The sequence below is a fragment of the Aegilops tauschii genome, chromosome 1, assembly GCF_002575655.3.
Source record: "Aegilops tauschii subsp. strangulata cultivar AL8/78 chromosome 1, Aet v6.0, whole genome shotgun sequence".
NCBI lineage: Eukaryota > Viridiplantae > Streptophyta > Magnoliopsida > Poales > Poaceae > Aegilops > Aegilops tauschii.
In genome coordinates this window covers 493,977,529-493,994,720 of record NC_053035.3, presented here as the reverse complement: position 1 = coordinate 493,994,720, position 17,192 = coordinate 493,977,529, and the positions used below count along the sequence as shown (strand labels likewise).

Below are 17,192 nucleotides of genomic sequence, written 5' to 3'. Positions count from 1 at the left end.
CAGTGCAGATGGATTGATTTGTTTGTTTGTCGCACGCTGGCGGTGCAGTGTTAGCATCATAATCAATGATTACTGTTGCCTCTTTTTCTTTTTGATTTGGTGCCGGTGGCAGATATGTATCAGCACTCAGCACAAATATACTAGTTATTAAGGCAATTTTATCTTAACTAGCACAGCAGCACGCACACATGCGAAGGCAACATCCCAATGTTCTACTCCCCCGTCCCATAATATAAGAGCATTTTTTGAGACTACGTACTTCTTATCTTTATTTAAAATTCACAACTACTATTAGTAATCATTTACTCCTCCATAAGAACTCAAACCAACCGTAGAAAATCTAGAATTTATACATGTTACTTTTAGCATCGGGCTCACATATATTATTATAAATTTGTGTTATAGTCTATATTAACCACTTTGATCGCTTTGCAGTTGTGAGCAAACAATATATGTGTCTGTGTCAACATCTCATAACCACATGCTCTCCTTTTGCATTAAACCTGCATAAGCGACAATGGAATGCAACTAAATTTGTGCATCACCAATATCATGATATTTAAGACTAACTTGCACTTAATGTTGGATGTTGTTCTATCACCCACCTAATCTTAAACTATGCATTAAAAAATCCAACTTATATTTAACTTTACATGTAACATATATTATTTGATTTATGAAATTCATAACTATATTTCAGTTAGTTATAGTTTAATGTTCATTTCAAAATTAAACTGGCAGTTTCATTCATAATCTTCAATTACCAATTGCTATCTAAATATGTCATGTATATAGTGCCATATTTCACGAGATAACTTATTGAATGTTATCTAATTCTTCAAGGATTTGTTTTTTAATTGCTCTTTATAATTAGGTTTTTATGTACATCAGATATATTCCGTGTTGGCTAAATTTTGTGTATTATCTACTCATTTAGAATGTGTCTTTGTGTCATGATCTCATAGATTCATGATTCATTTTTTCTTTGCACGTGGATAGTCGAGAATGAAGATGTGATAAACTTTGTGCTAACACTAATATCATGGCTCTTGGAGAGTAACTTGCAACTAATGTCAGGTCTTGTTCTAACACCCATCTAATCTTAAACTATGCATTAAGAAAATTAAATTATAACTAGAGCATGTTCGGTAATCCACCAGCTCCACGCTTTGTTAGGGAGACCGAGGCTCCCTTTAGGGTGGTTACAGCTCTCGAGAGGGCAACCGCCGACGCTAAGAGGGCAGCCGCTGACATTGAGTCGGCGGCTTCTGCGGCCGAGAGGGCAGCCGTTGACACTGAGGCGGCGGCTGCTGCGGCCGAAAGGGCAGCTGCTAACGATGAGGTGGTGGCTGCTGTGGCCGAGAGGGCAGACGCTGGCGCTGAGGCGGCGACTACTGCGGCCGAGAGAGTTCCTTAGGGGTTATGGTTTCTAATGATCTATTAGAGTAGTATGACCTAGAACCGGCGGTCTATCCTAATACTTTTGAATTGTGTAATGGTTATCTTTGTATTGCATAATTATGCTTATGTTGACTTGTAGTCCCATGGGGCTCCCTTTGTGATTGCTCGATGTTCTTGGAGGAAGGGTCCACTCTCTGACTGGTATTTCGACTGTCGATGATGGCCGCTTCTCCTTCTTTCCCAAGTGCATTACCAAGGTCGCTTTGTAGGCTTGCGATGAATAGATTAGAAGTATTCTTTGATATTTGATTCTTATATTATTGTTTTCATTGTGTGCTGAAAGGTGTTAACACTGATCGATCTCGTAGTTATGGCTTCCTCCGATGACGCAGCTTCCGTTAGGGTCGACTCTGTGGTCAAGGAGGAGCGCACTAATAAGGAACCGTTGGCGGCGCTCATTCAAGTGAACCCACTACTCATCGTACTAAAGTATTTTGTGGATCTGACCAAGAAGAAACCGCCAACTAAGGTGAGCGAGGGCCCGCCACCTAAGGAGAGCGACGCTCCGATGCCATTGAGTCCACCGACCATCATTCCTAACTACGCTTGCTCCTCCACTGTGTGGGCTATCCCCACCTGCTCCGACTCCATGATCATTGGCTTCACTGATTACATCTCAGAGTCCACCTAGATAGTTTGACCTTGATTTAGTGATATAGTTATGTAGCTGCTAATGTGGACTTGGATTAGCACTTTTGATGCTTTTCAGTATATGAGTGATGAATGCTTGCATGGCTTATGTATCATGTGTTATTTTGAATTTGCATTCGTTCTTGACTTTTTTTTTCTCTTTCTTTGTAGGTGAAGTGGTATGCAGTGTACAGAGGTAGGTGTCCAGGAGTGTAGGATTCATAGTCCGCATGCAATGAACAAGCGCTTCGTTACAATGGTAGCTCCTTCGATTTGTTCAATAGTAGAGAGGAGGCTGAGAATCATTACAATCAGTATGTGTTCAGTGAGAAGAGAAATCGTGAATTAGGAAATGGTGCAAACCAGCTTATTGGGTTTCGTGGATTGATGAACTTGATAATCCTCTTTCAGTTCGTCCAAGTTATGGTGTTGCTTTTATCAGGTGATCGTATGTAAACATGCATTGACCATTTTGTTATTTAGTGAGAAGGCACTCTTGCTAAATAACTACTTAGTGACTTCATATGAAGCTTGTGTGGACCCTATATAATGCTTTTGTGAGTTTGTTGTTATGTATGTGATCCTTATATAGTATACAAAGTTTCTCTAAGTGGATATTACTGTTATATTTGTTTTTGTTGTAGGGTTACATGAAAAAGAAGAAATCATGTTGACAATCCATCTTTGCCAAGAGCACCACTCAGCAAAGTTACATTTTCCGAGTACAACGCTTGGGATAGTGGGCATGTGGCATACGTTGGCAGCTTGGTTTTCATTTTGCCGAGAGACTGAGAAAGGTACTCGGTAAAGGAGAGTTGCTGGGAACTACTTACTCTAGATAAGGCGAGCACTGGCTCTCGGCAATGTGCATAACTTTGTTGAGTACTTTGTTAGTTCTTGGCAAAGACCTAACGGCACCACTGGCCATCAAGTCGCTTTATTTTGCCGAGAGTTACTATTTGGTTCTTGGCAAACAGTTTGTCGAGTGCCCGACAGATGGCTCTCGGCGAAATTCTGTTTGCCTGAGAGGTGTAGGCCGAGTACTCTTTGCCGAGAGGAATTCTCGGCAAAGCCTTTGCCGAGTTTATTTGGCCCTTCGTCATGTATTTTCGGCACTCGGTGTAGAGTGATTTCCAGTAGTACATGATGATCGTCCATAGGGTGAAAGAAAAAGGAAATCTTAATGCGTCTGTTTCTTTCTGCATCTCCTCCTCTACTTATTGTTTCTTCTCAAAAATACAAAAGTATTGTGAGCACCAGATGAAAAGCACATGGATATTTATTTATCTAGTTTTACATTTGAAAACTATACATCAGAGGATAATATGGGATTATTGCTTAAGCTCGTATATCAAGCTTGGTCTTGGCAGGACCTTGACGGCAGCATGCAGTGGCCGATCTCCGTAAAGAGTGGAACGAAATCACCATTAACAAACATAAACTTTTATTTTCTGTTCTTAAAATAGAATCAGGAACTCAGAAATGAACTCATTTGGTGCCTGCCGGACAATGGAACCGGCACTGGCGAAGTTGCACATTCCGGCGGCCGGCCACAACACTTTAATTGTCATTGAATGCGAAGGTCGCATGCGCGACCTTGGTGTTAGGGTCGAAGCACCATGCACCGGGCTGGATGTCTGTGCGGTCCACGCCGTGGCCACATGCGTAGTCCAGCCCCATCTGCAGCCGCACGGCTCTGACCGCCTCATTCGCCAGGCACCAGCTCGGGCTTGGATCGCAGAGGCCTACACATGCAATGGAATCATCATGGCTGGGTGCCTGTGCACAGCAGATAGTCGTCGTCAACTAGGAGTATATAAGGACTCGCCTGATGGTGCCTGGTTGACAATCGTTCCGGCACTGCCGAAGTCGCACGCGCTGGTAGCCCGGCCGTTCTTCTGGTAGTAGTCGTTGAAGGCGTACGACGCATGCGCAAGCTTGGTGTTCGGCTCATGTCAGGGCTTGCCTAGCTGTACGGCGCTGCAGTCCGCCCCGTTGCCACATGCGTAGTCCAGCGTAGCCTGCAAGGCCGCGTCCCCGGCCGCCGAGTTCGGCACACAATAGATAGACATGCCTGGAGTACTCAGATATGCAAGGTACGGGTAGATATTCATCATGAGGTACGACTTGGTCCGTTCCAGGAAGTCGAGCATGTGGCCATCACCAACAGCGCCATGCTGTCCCGGAACATGCCTGCGGACGGTGGGAACGACGTGTTGAGCGCGTGAAACACAATTAGCATGGTCACTTTCACGGCGTGCTCCTCGTTGTTTAGCTCCACCATGACCTTGACGCCGGTGTTGGCAAAGGCGCGCAATACCGTTGGGTCGGTGTCGTAGATCCTCACCATGGTGATGCCGTTTCTCTTGACCATTGTGTTATAGTTTATATTAACCATTTTTACCTTAATTATCTAGAACATAAAAAATACTATTTCATTTTGATCACTTTGCAATTGTGAGCAAACAATATATGTATGTGTGTCAACATCTCATAATCTCATGCTTCCCTTTTACATTAAACCTGCATAATCGACAATGAAATGCAACTAAATTTGTGCATCAGCAATATCATGACATTTGAGACTAAATTGCAATTAATGTTGAATGGTGTTCTATCACCAACCTAATCTTAAGCTATGCATTAAGAAATCCAACTTATATTTAACTTTACATGTAACAGATATTATTTGATTTATGAAATTCACAACTATATTTCAGTTAGTTGTAGTTTTAGTGTTCATATGAAAATTAAATTGGCAGTTTGATTCACAATCTTCGATTACCAATTGCTATCTAAATATGTCATGTATATAGTGCCATATTTCATGAAATAACTTATTGATTGTTATCTGATTCTTCAAGGATTTATTCTTGTAGTTGCTCTTTATAACTAGGTTTTTATGCATATCACACATATTCCGTGTTGGCTAAATTTTGTGTATTATCGACTAATTCTAGAATGTGTCTTTGTGTCATGATCTCATAGATTCATGATTTTTTTTATTTGCACGTGCATAATAGAGAATGAAGATGTCACAAACTTTGTGCTAACACTAATATCGTGGCTCTTGGAGAGTAACTTGCAAGTAATGTCAGGTGTTGTTCTAACACCCACCTAATCCTAAGGTATGCATTAAGAAATTAAATTATATCTTGAGAATGTTCGGTAGTCCTCCGGCTCCACGGAATCCTGCGCTCCGGCTCCTCCAAGCGAGTTATCACTCCTCCAAAGATCCTGAGAGCCAGGAAATTTTTTGTCTTGTTTGTTCCGGTCTTGTTCATGAGATGGGCCAAAAGCCCAATAATCTGGCGTGTGGCCCATACTGATAGGAGGTGGTAGGATAGAAAAGGTGAGGAGCACGAGAGACAAAAATGTTGTTATTTACTTAGGTCCGAGTGTTCACTAGCGAAGGACAAAAATGGGGTCGTCGAGACAGTTGTTAGGGATATTGAGGCCCCCTCTAGGGTGGTTGTAACTCTCGAGAGCGCAACCACCGACGCTGAGAGGGCAGCCGCTGACACTGAGGCGGTAGCTGTTGCGGCAGAGAGGGCGGCCGTAGACGCTGAGGCGGCGGCTGCTGCGGCCGAGAGGGCAGACGCTGACGCTGAGGAGGCGGCTATTTCGGCCGAGAGAGTTCCTTATGGGTTATGGTTTGTAATGATCTACTAGAGTAGTATGCCCTAGTAACAACGGTCTATCCTAGTACTGCTTAATTATGTAATGGTTATCTATGTACTGCATAATTATGCTTATGGTTGACTTGAGAGATGAGAGTTGTAAGAGATGTTCTGGAAGGAAAGAAATCAACTTTTGACATTGACGGTCTATCTGGGCGAGTTCGTCATGTGATACCTTGGTAATGCACGATGGTCTCACCAACTCGACCATCACCGACAGTCAAAATATCAATGAGAGGGTGTTCAACATATATACAACCACATGAGAGATGAGAGTTGTAAGAAATGTTCCCGAAGGAAAGAAATCGACTTCTGACATGGACGGTCGATCTGGGCGAGTTCATCATGTGATACCTTGGTGACGCATGATGGGCTCACCAGCTCGACCATCACCGAGAGTCGAAATACCAATGAGAGAGTGTCCACCATATATACAACTACTCGAGAGATGGGAGTTGTAAGAGTTGTTTAAGAGAGCCTCGACGGACTGGAAGTGAGCACACAGATCAATGTTCAGACTATCCGTCCAAACATATAGACGGTTTGAAAAGTCGAGTTGAAGATGCTCTTATGTCCCCACCACCATGCTCACCCTACCCTGGCCACACAACCGGTCCAATGAAAATCGACGAAACTGGCCCTTTTTTTAAACTTCAACACAAAATAACCCTATCCGAAAATATTTTACAAACTGGCTCTTTTTTTGCATGATGCCCAGGGCTGGGGCGCTATGCTAGATAGCATGACGCCCCGGACTAGGGCGCCATGGTACCGACGTATAGCATGGCGCCCCGGGTTAGGGCGTCATGCCAAATACCATGGTGCCCTACCCCCTGGTGTCATGCAAAAGGGCCAGTTCCAGAAATATTTTCAGATTGGAGCCATTTTGTATTGAAGTTTCAAAAAAGAGCCAGTTTCATTCATTTTCGCACCAGTCCACTGGCTCCACCACAATCCTCGACGCGCTTGTTTTCCATTAGAAACGACGAGTCAAAGTTGATCAGCCGCCCGCGCAAGTGGTAAACTCATCCGTGTAAAAACAAAGTTTCGGCAAGATATATGCAGCCCGTGGTCTTGGCGCAAACGGGATGATGTGACTTGTTTAACAAAGATCCGGCCATTTCTGCATAGATGGCCAAAATGGAAAACGTCAACTTTCATCGCCAATTGCGGTGTCGTGTAGGTCGTCGCCAGTGAAGTCCAGCCAAAGATGATTTCTGAACACTTGGGAGAATATTTGGCTGACGGATGATTCGTAGCCGCCTGCCTTGAGGACTTTGACCGCGCAGGTCTCCGCTCTGCGTCTACACCTAATGCCACTTGGGAATTCCAATGGTTTCCTAGCGTGCCGTGCCGGCTCGTCCGGCGGACTACGTGGACTCCAAAGACCAAAGTCCAAGCTCAAGGTATGGCTAGATAGACACCAGCAGCACGACGGTCGTAGGCAGATATTTAGGCATGTTTCACTAGTAGATAACGAAGCTTTATTATCGGTTCGTAAGGGCCTTTAGTGCCGGTTCTGCAACCGGCACTAAAGGATGGAGACTAAAACCCCCCACCCTTTAGTACTGGTTCAGCACGAACCGCCACTAAAGGCCCACTACTAAAGTTTTTTTTGAAAATTTTGGTAAAAAAATTGATTTTTTTAATTTTCTGAATTATTTAATGATTTAGTCTCTAATCACCCCTCTTAACTGCTTAATTGTGGATCGGTCATTCCAAATCGTCTAACTTTGCGGACCACATAGCAGCCACCAAAGGAAAAAATGACGGATCACCTTCACACCCGAGCTCGAAGCGGCTCCATCGCTGATAAGTAGCTTTGCGGATCTCCAAGGTGGCTCACCAAAAGCGAAACAATTACCGTTGAACAAATTAGACCGGGGCAACACCCCGAACACGCCGTCGAACTCCAGATCCGGCACCTCCACACGACTAAGACGCCGGAGGAGAAAACCACATCTGCGAACCATGAACCCAGCACACGATCCACCATCTTCCAGATGCCGCCGATGCAGACCACAATCTGCATCCGCTCCTGGACTACCTCCCAAGCTCCTCAAGCTACCATTATTATCACCCTATTACGTGTAACATTTGACGAATCCCAAAGTACACCCGTCTGGCATGATGGTATTTGATACTCTCATGGTGTAAGGAAGTGAGTATACATAAACATTTGTATGATGATACTTATAACTATTTGACGATGTGACATCGAAGTACTCCCTCCATTTCAGTATATAAGATGCGCACGCTTTCCAAAATCCAATTTAATGTAAATTAGATTAATAGTATATACTTTTGTGACTTGAAAATTATGCCATTGAAAACTTCTTTTGAACACAAATTTAACGATATAATTTTTATCACACAAAATCCTCATTTGGTATGTCTAATTTATGGCCAAAGCTGAATTTTTGCATGCATGCACGCCTTATTCATTGGAATGGAGAAAGTTAGTCATTAAGTTGGGTCTGTCCAACACCTTTATTCAATATAAATGTGTTCACTATTGTCGGCATCGTTGTTACTTTTGACAATGGCCAAAAATTAGGAATGCAAGATCATCAACATACAAGTGCTAGTTTTAGAGGCAACAAAAGGGATCTACTAGTGTTTATTATTCCACACATGCAACGGTTTTTCTCTGAATCTTGTTTGTATCCTGAATCAAGAACCATTGCATATAGCACAAAAAATAAATATTAATTACAGGCACGGAAATAATAATATTTATTATTGCTTTTGGAGCATATTTCTAGTAGTTCATGAGATTGAATTATTTGAAGTAGTTACAACATTATTTGAATATTTATTATTGCTTTTGGAGCATATTTCTAGTAGTTCATGAGATTGAATTATTTGAAGTAGTTACAACATTAATTGAATATTTCCGTCGGCTACAGTACCTGCGTTGCATACCTATCTCCACTCAGCCTGGCTGTAGAAAAACAGCCTCATATGCGACATCTGCAAGTTGTTTGATTGCCTGCATATGAACTTCCTGCATTAGGGGATCAACTTTGGCACGTTGTTTGGTTGCCTGCATTGTCTCGGCGCATACAACTACACGTTGTTTGGTTGCCCGCATGGGGTATGATTAAGAGCTAGCACTTGCACTTAACACACAGGGTTAAGAGCTAGCAGAGGAAGGGGGAGAAGAAATGCAGTGTGCGCCGGACCATGGCGACTACGGTGGATAGTGGCCGTGGTGCCGTGTCCGACATGACGAGCATGGAGTCGTGGGCGAGCGACCCCGGCGGCGGCACGACGAGCGACACCGTCGGCGAACTAGTTGCGGTGCTCGCGCAAAGTCAGTGGACAGAGGAGGAGAATGCAGTGATCGCGCCATGGTATCGTCCGTGCAGTAGGACGAGAGAGGAGGCCGAGATGATCGACGCCGGAAACGACTCCAGTGTAGTGGGACGAGAGAGAGAGGAGGCCAAGATGATCGACCCCGTCGGCGGCGCGGCGAACTGCAGTGTGCACGGAGGCAGAGGACAAAAGAAAGCAGTGCGCGCGCCATTGCAGCGTTAGTGCAGTAGGAGGACGACAGAGAGTAGGCCGAGATGAGCGACGCCGGAAACGACTCTAGTGCAGTAGGACGCGGGCAAGGAAATCAAGGGGAAGGGCGTCGGCGTCGAGAGGGGCGAATAGGAGGGCTCTGAGCAGAGGACAGAGGAGCTCGACACGGCAGCGTGAGTGCACTAGACTGCTATTCAAGGAGAGATGAAGCTAAGATCGTCGAAACCAAAAACTTACAATACGAATGCTGTGCGGAACTGCGAGATTAGGCTGCTGGTCAAAGGAAATTTCAAACGATCGATCATGCGCGACGAATCTGACAAAATTCGTTGAGATTAGCTCCAAACGGGAACACGAAATAAAGAACTTCCGGCCGACGAAACTAAGAACCGATCACGTGAATGGAAATGTAGCATCGAGGTGCATCTTTTTCATGTAGAGCTTACCTCGAATCAAAACACCGTTGTGTAGATCAGAGGGACGACCAGGAAGTGAGGAGATTAGAGAGAAGCTTACTCGAGGTTGAAGAAGACCTCACGTAATCACCTCACATCCCTCCCATCTCCACTCGTGCAAGGGCCCGCTCGCTTGCGCTCGCCTCGGCCTGGCTCACAAGAAACTGTCGATCTGAGTGTTTCCAGTGAGTCAGGTCCAGAGGTGATTGAAGTTCCGTGCTATACAGGGCAAACAGTGTATGCAGCCAGCCAAACAGCCCGTTTCCTTCCCGCACGCGTCTGGTTGGGCCTCATCCAGGCAACCAAACACACCCTTAGGGCATCTCCAACCACACCTCAATCAGACTCCTCATCCGTCCATGAACACGGGACAGTCCACGAATACTGATGTGAAAGCCGGTCATTTAAAACTATCCCCGTATAATTTAATGTGTATTTCAACAAACCGAACCAAATTCATACAAACCAGATGATTTTCATATAAAGTGGAGTACATTCATTATATTTCGGATATTTTTCATTAAAATAAGGGGTTGGACATAAATCTAGCCTATGGCGGCGCCCGTCGTCCACTTCCTTTCTATTCCGCATTGGCGACAACGTCCACATCTATCGTCTCAATGAGCGGCGGGGGCAAGACCCGTTAAGTGAAGGTGTGGTCACCGGGAGGAAGAGTAAAACATAGGAGACGAACCTTCCCACTTGGGATTCGAGCCCCCACCGCCTCCCATGCCCTACTCATTCTTGGCGGAGTCCGCAACCTGTCCATCACCGGTGCCGGTGGATGTGAGGTCGATGATGGACGTGGCTGGTCTGTCTGTCGTCCTCCTGCCACATGCGCCCCCAAAAGTTCGGTGGTGACACATAGGACGCGTAGCTGGCAGCGTTCTCGTCCTCGATCGCCTGTGCCACCAGCGTCGCCTCCGCATCCGATTATGCCACCTCTGCGTTGCGAGTAGCGACTTGAGCACGCACGGCCTCGTAGAGCGCCCACTGCTCGGCGACGATGTTGGGGTTCGCCGCGGTCATGGCGGCCACGACCTCCCTGCTCACGCGCTTGCCGTAGATTTAGCCCTCTACCAGCAGGTTCTTCTCGAGGAAGAACATGTTGTACCACTGCTCCTCCTGTGCCTGCTAGAACACCGACATAGGTGCCGGCGCGGGCTGTTCCTCTGCCATGGCGACGAAGTGTGTTTGCGCCTACTCCATGGTCAAGTCGGCATGCACAGGAACGGTATTGGAGTCCGTCTCCTTCGTGGGGTCGTCGTTGGAGACCTCGGGCGAGCTGGCCGACATGTCGGTCTCGATCTGCCTGCGGCTCTACCAGGCAGCTATAAGGGCGGCCACCTCGTGCTTTTGCTCCGTCGACAGCCTCTCCCACAACATGTTCCCACTCGCGCTCACGGAACAACAGAGTTGGTATGGCCACCTTTAAATAGTGGATTTCGATGAGGCCAAGCGTCTGGGTGCGTCAATGTGTGGAAGCCAGAGTTGGTTCCTCAGCCGGGGAGCCTGTTTGATGGCGGCGGACGGACGGACGGGCATTGAATGGGCGTGGTAGATATCCTTCATGTCCCGTCTAGAAAACATCTCTTCGGTGTTGAACAAGCAAGCACGGACACCGAGGATGCACTGTGGGCCGCGTCCTCGGCCAGCAAGCCGCTTCAATGTTGGCGCCAGCGTGAGGTCACGTCCGCTTTGGGCCGACGTTAATGCGGATTGGCCATACTAGAGCGGCATGAATGCGGGTTGCTGGCGTCGGGCGGGAAAGCACGCGGGTGAGGGAGAGGGTTTTGGGTGGGTCAGGATTGTTGAACACTTGCGTGGTAGCGGTAGGGATGCCCGCAAAGCCCCCCCCCCCCCCCCCCCACCACTTTGTTTCCGGTTTGCGGGAAAAAGTAGGTCTGAACCAATCAGTGGACCGATATAGAATTGCGTTGGATGGCAAAACATGTCTAGACCGTGTGGTCTGGACAATTGTAGGCTATTCGCATTGGAGATGCCCTTATCACCTAAAATCAACTCTAGCAGAGTTATCATATGAGATTGATTGTCGGAATAATCATCTGTATGACGATTGCAGTAAAAAGGAAACAAAAACGTTCTAGTAAAGTTGTTGTATGTCTCTCAGACTGCATAATTTATGGAGGGCGCTTCAAATCGTGCCTGCATCTGGAGGTTGGGGCTGCTTATATGGAGTGGCCTCCATCTGCAACACAATGGAGTAGACGCTTTTCCACTGAGAAGGGCGTCAATTAATTGTTGCAGCCGTATTTCACACTCGATTCCCACCCCGTGTGCATGAAATTCGCCCCCATTTTCCCACTGGAGCGCGGCCATGATGTAAAAGTATGGCCTTATCCCACGGCCATGATGCACAAGTATTCGTCGATCATGTGGCGGCTTAAGTCGCGTCAGTAGAAACCTCCCCCAAGAGCGAGGTCACTTCCAAATGGAAGAAGAGCCCATAGTTCAAATTCTAGTTAAGAATTGTGTTAAATGGTTGTTCAAATCCTAATTGTAATCCAAATGCAAATCTAGTATGGAAACAATTGAATTATTGGGGTGGCCAAGAAAGAGGTTTCACATGGTAAAATAAATTGGAGGGTATAATTATAGCTATTATGGGTTTGTGCATCGCCTCGGTAGCCTTTATATTATTATGAAGGGCACTCCATACAGTGGACGGCGATTGATACCATGGCAAATCCGCTAGAGTGGTTTTAAATCGATCACCTTATTGTGTCACTTTTTCTATTGGTTACAGTTTTCGGCTGAAGTTTAGTTACTCCCTTGTCTCAGGGTTTCTTCCTGAATGCTAATAACAAGTTAAAAAAATAGGTTGATAGCTATGTCATGAAATATGCAGAAGAATTTCCAACTTTTGTTGCTAATATAGTAGAAGACATTACATTTGTCGAGCGGAATAGTCATCAGATCTACCATCATTTTTTTCCGATGATATCAAATGTCGTATCCTTTGAAAATTACATGACGTGAGTTCACGAATACTGATACATGATTCGAATTTTGAAATGTAGAAACAACGATTACAACGTAAAACATTGCCTCCTACTGAAATATTAATCCGCAACAGCGAGATAGTGAAGGGTCAAATGTAGGGTTTGATCACTAGTTTTTTGAAAAGGGTTTGATCACTAGTGTACCTGACGGACGATAATCATGTGATAAATCATTAAATGAGGCAAAAACTGGCAAACCATGACCTAAATGGGTTAAAAACCAGCAAAACTTTTGCTAAATGGAATAGTTTGAGTTAAGTTAAAAACTGTTAAATGAGATGATTTGTGCAAAAGATGTTAAAGCAAGGGAAATTAAACGTCAAGCGGCTACATGTAAACGTTGAGACATTAAACACGACCCTCCCTAGTTGCACCGAGTGGATGGCGACTTCCAATTGCTATTAATTTTCCCGGTTTCCAAAAGCTACCTTTGCTCGTCCACCGTGCTGCTCTGCTCAATTGCGGCTCACCATGTCGCCTTGTCTGTTCTCATCCTTGCCGTCCCACTGCTCGCGCCCAGCGGCCTCGTCGCAGGAGAGCCGTGGTCAGTGTGCGGCGACAGCGGCGAATACGACGACAAGAGCCAGTACCTGGCCAAGCTCAACCTCGTCGCCGCCGCGCTCCCCAAGAACGCCTCGGCGTCGCCCAACCTCTTCGCCACCGGCGAGGCCGGCGCCGTCCCTGAGAAGGTCACGGCCCTCGCGCTCTGCCGCGGCGACGCCAACTCCAGGGCCTGCTCCAGCTGCCTCGCCAACGCCTTCGCCAACCTCCCCAACGTCTGCCCCGGCTCCAAGGAAGCCGTCATCTACTACGACGCCTGCATGCTCCGCTACTCCGACATCCAGTTCCTCTCCGCCGACGACTCCGGACCCCTGGGCGTGGAGCTCACCTACACGGTCCGCAACGACGCCAACGCCACGTCGGAGCCGGCCCGGTACCAGCGCGCCGTGGCCACGCTCATGAACGCCACCGCCGACTACGCCGCGTACAACTCCACGCGCCGGTACGCCACCGGCCAAGCCGACCTCGACCGGGAGTTCCCCAAGGTGTACAGCTGGGCGCAGTGCACCCCCGACCTCACGCCGGGACTGCCTCGCTCAGTTGATCGCGCAGTTGCCGGTGCAGTTCACCGACAGTATCGGGGGCAGGCTTCTTGGTCCCCGATGCAGCTTCGAGTACGAGACCAAGCCCTTCATCAATGGCCCCGTGATGGTGCAGCTGCCAGCAACGTCGCCGAGCTCTGGAGCGCCCATGCCTCCTGCATCGGCGACAGCAGAGGGTGAGCTCTTAACTTTGAGTAAAGTATATGGACATTTCCTCTGCTCATTGCTCTGCTTCCCTCTATATATATTTAGGCATAGATGAAACAAAAATTCCTGAAAATTGTTATATTCAAACTCTAAAGAATCAACCAGTGTCCATTTCCCTCTAATCATTTCAAATTGTGCAGGGTGTAATCTTGTGATATTTCAGTTCATGTCTGCTACACTCGTCTGGCATAACATGAGTCATCTCAAATTGTACAGGGAGAAAGTACAGTGCTCCAGGCATGGTTCTCATAATACTCTTGCCTACAATAGCAGGCATAAACCTCATTGTTTGGCTCTTTTCATGGAGGAAAGAATCCTAGTCAGCATGTAATTGCGTGTAACTCTTTGTATGTTTAGCATTATTGTATAGTCACTCATGCAATAAGGTTAGCTATAAGAATATTTTTTTTTCACCTCTTTATATCACTTTCTTCATATTTATTGCAATTGCCTAGGAGTAAGCATAGAGCTAGGCTCTATATGAGAGTCCTCTCCCACTATTTTTCCACATCACTCCTTTTCACATAGGCAAAAGTGACACGTAACCAGGCTATAAGCCCATTATTGTACTTGCTCTAAGCACCTGATGAAAAGCATGCAGTTTTACATTTGAAAACTAGACTTTGCCGGCAGCAGACAATAATCTGTCGGGATTATTGCTTAATCTCGTGGTAGTAAAGCTTCGCTTTGGCTACAGTTTCTTCAGTTCAGGCCCTTGACGGCAGCACGCAGTTGCCTATCTCTGTAAAGAGTGGAACGAAATCACCATTAACAAACAGACGCGTACATTTTGTTTCGTGAAACTAGAACGAGAAATTCAAAGCAGAGAACTTACTTGGTGCCTGCCGGACAATGGTACCGGCACCGGCGAAGTCGCACGTTCCGGCGGCCTGGTTATGGCGCTGGTAATAGTCATTGAACGCGAAGGACGCATGGGCGACCTTGGTGTCGGGATCGAAGCACCGTGCTCCAGGTTGGATGTCAGTGCAGTCCGCGCCATGACCGCAGGCGTAGTCCAGCGCGTTCTGCAGCCGTGCGGCGCCCACCGCTGCGTTCGCGACACACCAGCTCGGGCTAAGGTCGCAGCGGCCTACGCAAGCAATGGAATCGTCATGGCTGGCCACTAGTGTAGACTGTAGAGTGGATAGTCGTCGTACCAAAGGACTCACCTGATGGTGCCTGGTTGACAATGGTGCCGGCACCGCCGAAGTCGCACGCGCCGCTGGCCCGGCCGTTCTTCTGGTAGTAGTCATTGAAGGCGTACGACGCGTGCGCAAGCTTGGTGTTGGGCTTGTAGCAGGGCTTGCCTGGCTGGATGGCGCTGCAGTCCGCCCCGTGGCCGCACGCGTAGTCCAGCGCCGCCTGCAGGGCCGCGTCCCCGGCCGTGGCCTTCGCGGTGCAGTAGCTCGGTTGCACGGGGCCGGCACCATGGACGAAGTCGACTTGGTACACGGGCTGCTGGTTTGGGTAGAACAACCCGAAGTCCTGCTCGTCTTCGGGCTTGTTGTCCTCATTGAAGAGTTCGAAGATGTACACGTCAAGATCGGCGTTGGGACGGTGCGGGGTGCCGACAGCACTGGTGGCGAGCCGGTTATATTTGTTTGAGGTGGTGCCGGAGTTACCGCCACGCACTTTGCTCATGAGACCATCGGTGAACGCTTGGGCGTTGGCTCTTGTTCCCACGCCATGGTGGCCTCTGGTTGGGTGGTGACTCTCACCAAGCTTCACCTCCAGTATTCCGCCCCCTGCTGTGAGCTTCCTCATCCCCCCAGCACGCAGGCTGGAGGACGGCAGCTTCTCCATCGCATAGTACACAGCGTCAAGCTGCGCGTCGAGGAGGCTGAAGTACGTTTGCTTGCTATTCTTGTCAACAACGCCAACGTTGGGGCGGAACAAGAGATAGTCGATGGACATGCCCGGAGTACTCAGGTACGCAAGGTACGGGTAGATATTCATCATGAGGTACGACCCGGTTTCCTGCAAGAAGTTGACCATGGGGCTCATCACCGACAACGCGATGTCGTCACGGAACGCGCCCTCAGACGGCGGGAATGACATCTTGAGCGCGTCGAACGCGATGGGCGTGGTCACCTTCACGGCGTCCGCCAGGCCCAGGCGAGCCAGCGCCGCTTGCACCTTCGTCATGGCCGGGACGAGCTGAGAGTTCAACTGACTAGCCTCTTTGAAGACCTCGTTCCCGATCGTCACGCCATTGATCAGTGTGGCAGGGTAGTACGCCTTGACATTGTTCTGCACCCATTGATCAGCGAAATTTTGGTCCGTGGCAGCGGAGGGCAGCTCCTCGTTGGTTAGCTCCACCGTGACCTTGATGCCGGTGTTGGCCAGCGAGCGCAGCACCGTCGGGTCGGTGTCGTAGATCCTCACCATGGTGATGCTGTTCTTCTTGAGCAGTTGCACCACGGTCGCCGGGTCAGGCAGGTTAGTCGCCATCCTCCCATAGCACACGCCTACCTCGCCCCCCTCTGCAGTACGTGCGTGTACAACAAGAAACATCACAATTAAGTCGTACACTTCGATGCAGAGGCAAGGGTTTATCGTTCTTTCTCAAAAATAAAAAAGTTATATCGTACACCTACAGCGTATATATGTTTCCAGAAAAACATACGATAATCAGGATAACGTCTCCATGACGATTACCTGCACGGGAGAAGAAGAGCAGCGGCACTGCGATGCCGAGGAGGACGACCAGGAGGTGACTCGTCAGCGCCATGCGCCCTCGGTGGTCTGTATAGTGGAGCTAGCTAGCTATGGTCTTGAGGAGACGATGATGATCGAGCTGATGAGTTGGGAATGATCACAGGCGGGCTGGAATTTATAGCCGGGACCAACGGCAAGATGAAGGTGCTACATTTTTCTTTGTGCAAGTGACACTGTGACAGCAGGCACAGCAAGCCGTACGATAGTGCAACCAAAATTGCGGTATATGCAATGCCAATAGCAGCATGCATACATGCCTAACTTGGACTTGGACTGGTCGAGTCGATCAGCTACAACTTGTCACTGAAGACCCATGCTTGGGTACACCTCCCTTGCCCCTAAATCTAAGAGACAATCAGATAAATGCTCACTAGTGGCGGCAACTCG

The 17,192-nt window shown here is 47.8% G+C and overlaps 2 protein-coding genes and 1 pseudogene across 2 annotated transcripts; 1 reads left to right on the top strand and 2 right to left on the bottom strand.

Annotated features, from left to right (window-relative positions):
* Nucleotides 1–3,442: 3,442 nt before the first annotated feature.
* LOC109766227 (uncharacterized) lies at nt 3,443–4,465 on the bottom strand (annotated as a pseudogene).
* A 6,466-nt stretch (nt 4,466–10,931) lies between these two features.
* On the top strand, nt 10,932–14,508 carry LOC109766226 (cysteine-rich receptor-like protein kinase 6). The gene is made up of 3 exons (XM_073506521.1): nt 10,932–11,173; nt 13,202–14,056; nt 14,228–14,508. Exons 1-3 carry the CDS (start codon nt 10,932–10,934, stop codon nt 14,232–14,234), a joined length of 1,104 nt encoding a protein of 367 aa, XP_073362622.1. The 3' UTR covers nt 14,235–14,508.
* Nucleotides 14,509–14,538: 30 nt separating this feature from the next.
* LOC109766245 (glucan endo-1,3-beta-glucosidase) lies at nt 14,539–16,986 on the bottom strand. Its single transcript, XM_020325014.4, has 4 exons — nt 16,746–16,986; nt 15,257–16,570; nt 14,923–15,177; nt 14,539–14,829 (listed from the first exon to the last, which is right to left on the bottom strand). Exons 1-4 carry the CDS (start codon nt 16,816–16,818, stop codon nt 14,795–14,797), a joined length of 1,677 nt encoding a protein of 558 aa, XP_020180603.1. The 5' UTR covers nt 16,819–16,986; the 3' UTR covers nt 14,539–14,794.
* Nucleotides 16,987–17,192: the final 206 nt, after the last annotated feature.

Coding starts and splice junctions, on each gene's coding strand:
- LOC109766226 (XM_073506521.1), top strand. CDS start 10,932: ATGGCGACGAAGTGTGTTTGCGCCTACTCCATGGTCAAGTCGGCATGC. Junction 11,174..13,201: donor CTCACGGAACAACAGAGTTG/GTATGGCCACCT, acceptor GGTTTCCAAAAG/CTACCTTTGCTCGTCCACCG.
- LOC109766245 (XM_020325014.4), bottom strand. CDS start 16,818: ATGGCGCTGACGAGTCACCTCCTGGTCGTCCTCCTCGGCATCGCAGTG. Junction 16,571..16,745: donor GCTCTTCTTCTCCCGTGCAG/GTAATCGTCATG, acceptor CACGTACTGCAG/AGGGGGGCGAGGTAGGCGTG. Junction 15,178..15,256: donor TGTCAACCAGGCACCATCAG/GTGAGTCCTTTG, acceptor TTGCTTGCGTAG/GCCGCTGCGACCTTAGCCCG.